At 48.8% G+C, this 825-nt stretch overlaps 1 protein-coding gene across 1 annotated transcript in view; it reads left to right on the top strand.

Annotated features, from left to right (window-relative positions):
* LOC105894926 (MAM domain-containing glycosylphosphatidylinositol anchor protein 1) overlaps positions 1 to 581 on the top strand; it is a 225,005-nt gene extending 224,424 nt beyond the window's left edge. The window contains exon 18 of the mRNA XM_031579812.2: positions 411 to 581. Coding sequence (XP_031435672.1) covers positions 411 to 508 — 98 coding nt within the window. The 3' untranslated portion in view covers positions 509 to 581. The remainder of the gene's footprint in view (positions 1 to 410) is intronic.
* Positions 582 to 825: the final 244 nt, after the last annotated feature.

The following is an 825-nucleotide window of genomic DNA, read 5'->3' as shown; positions in this document are numbered from 1 at the left end:
TCGTCCCTGCTGAGTATCTGCTCGAGGAACACCCCCCCCCCCCCCCCTTGGGGTCACACAAAGCAATTTATTTTGGCCCGTTTATTTATGTGTGGATTACACCGCCAGGAAGCTGTCCTGGAGCATAGGGAAACTAATAAGACATAACTGACTCACAGGGTTTTGTCTTCACTGTCGGAGTACTGAAACCACTTGGGAGTTGCAAACATTCTGGTTATGTCTATGTAGTTTAAAGTGTTTCCCCTTAAAACATGATGGTGAAATGAAAATGGTGATAAGAAATTGTCTGAGAGACAAATAATGAACTTTTTTTTCTGATTCTATTTTTCCCTTGTGTGTGTATGTGTGTGTGTGTGTGTGTGTGTGTATGTGTGTGTGTATGTGTGTGTGTGTGTGTGCGTATGTCACAGCTGTTCTCTTGGGAAACGCACCTGCCACTCGTCCGGGCCCCCTGGCGACTTTGGCAACCTTTGCCGCCTGGTCCTGCCTGCTATCGTTCTCCAGATGATGATGATGATGACGATGAAGGTCAAGAAGAAGAAGAAGAAGACGATGACGACATACATCCACACAAACGCCCTCTACCCCCTTCCCCTTCGGTGGAGACAGACACTGCCCCATGCTCTCCCTCTCTTTCCTCCCTTCCTTCCTCTTCCTCTTCCTTCGTTTCCTCATTTTTCTTCCTTTCCCTGCCTCGTCACAACCACTCTCCGTCTGCTAACGTGTCCTGACGTAGCTGGCACTGCGTGCAGACCCCATCTCTCCTCCCATTTCTCTGTCACCAACACTGGGACCTCTTCATTCGTGCAGTAATACGGGTGCACT

The sequence above is a fragment of the Clupea harengus genome, chromosome 14 (assembly GCF_900700415.2).
Source record: "Clupea harengus chromosome 14, Ch_v2.0.2, whole genome shotgun sequence".
NCBI lineage: Eukaryota > Metazoa > Chordata > Actinopteri > Clupeiformes > Clupeidae > Clupea > Clupea harengus.
Note: the sequence above shows the minus strand (reverse complement) of the source record. Positions and strands in the feature narration are given on the sequence as shown.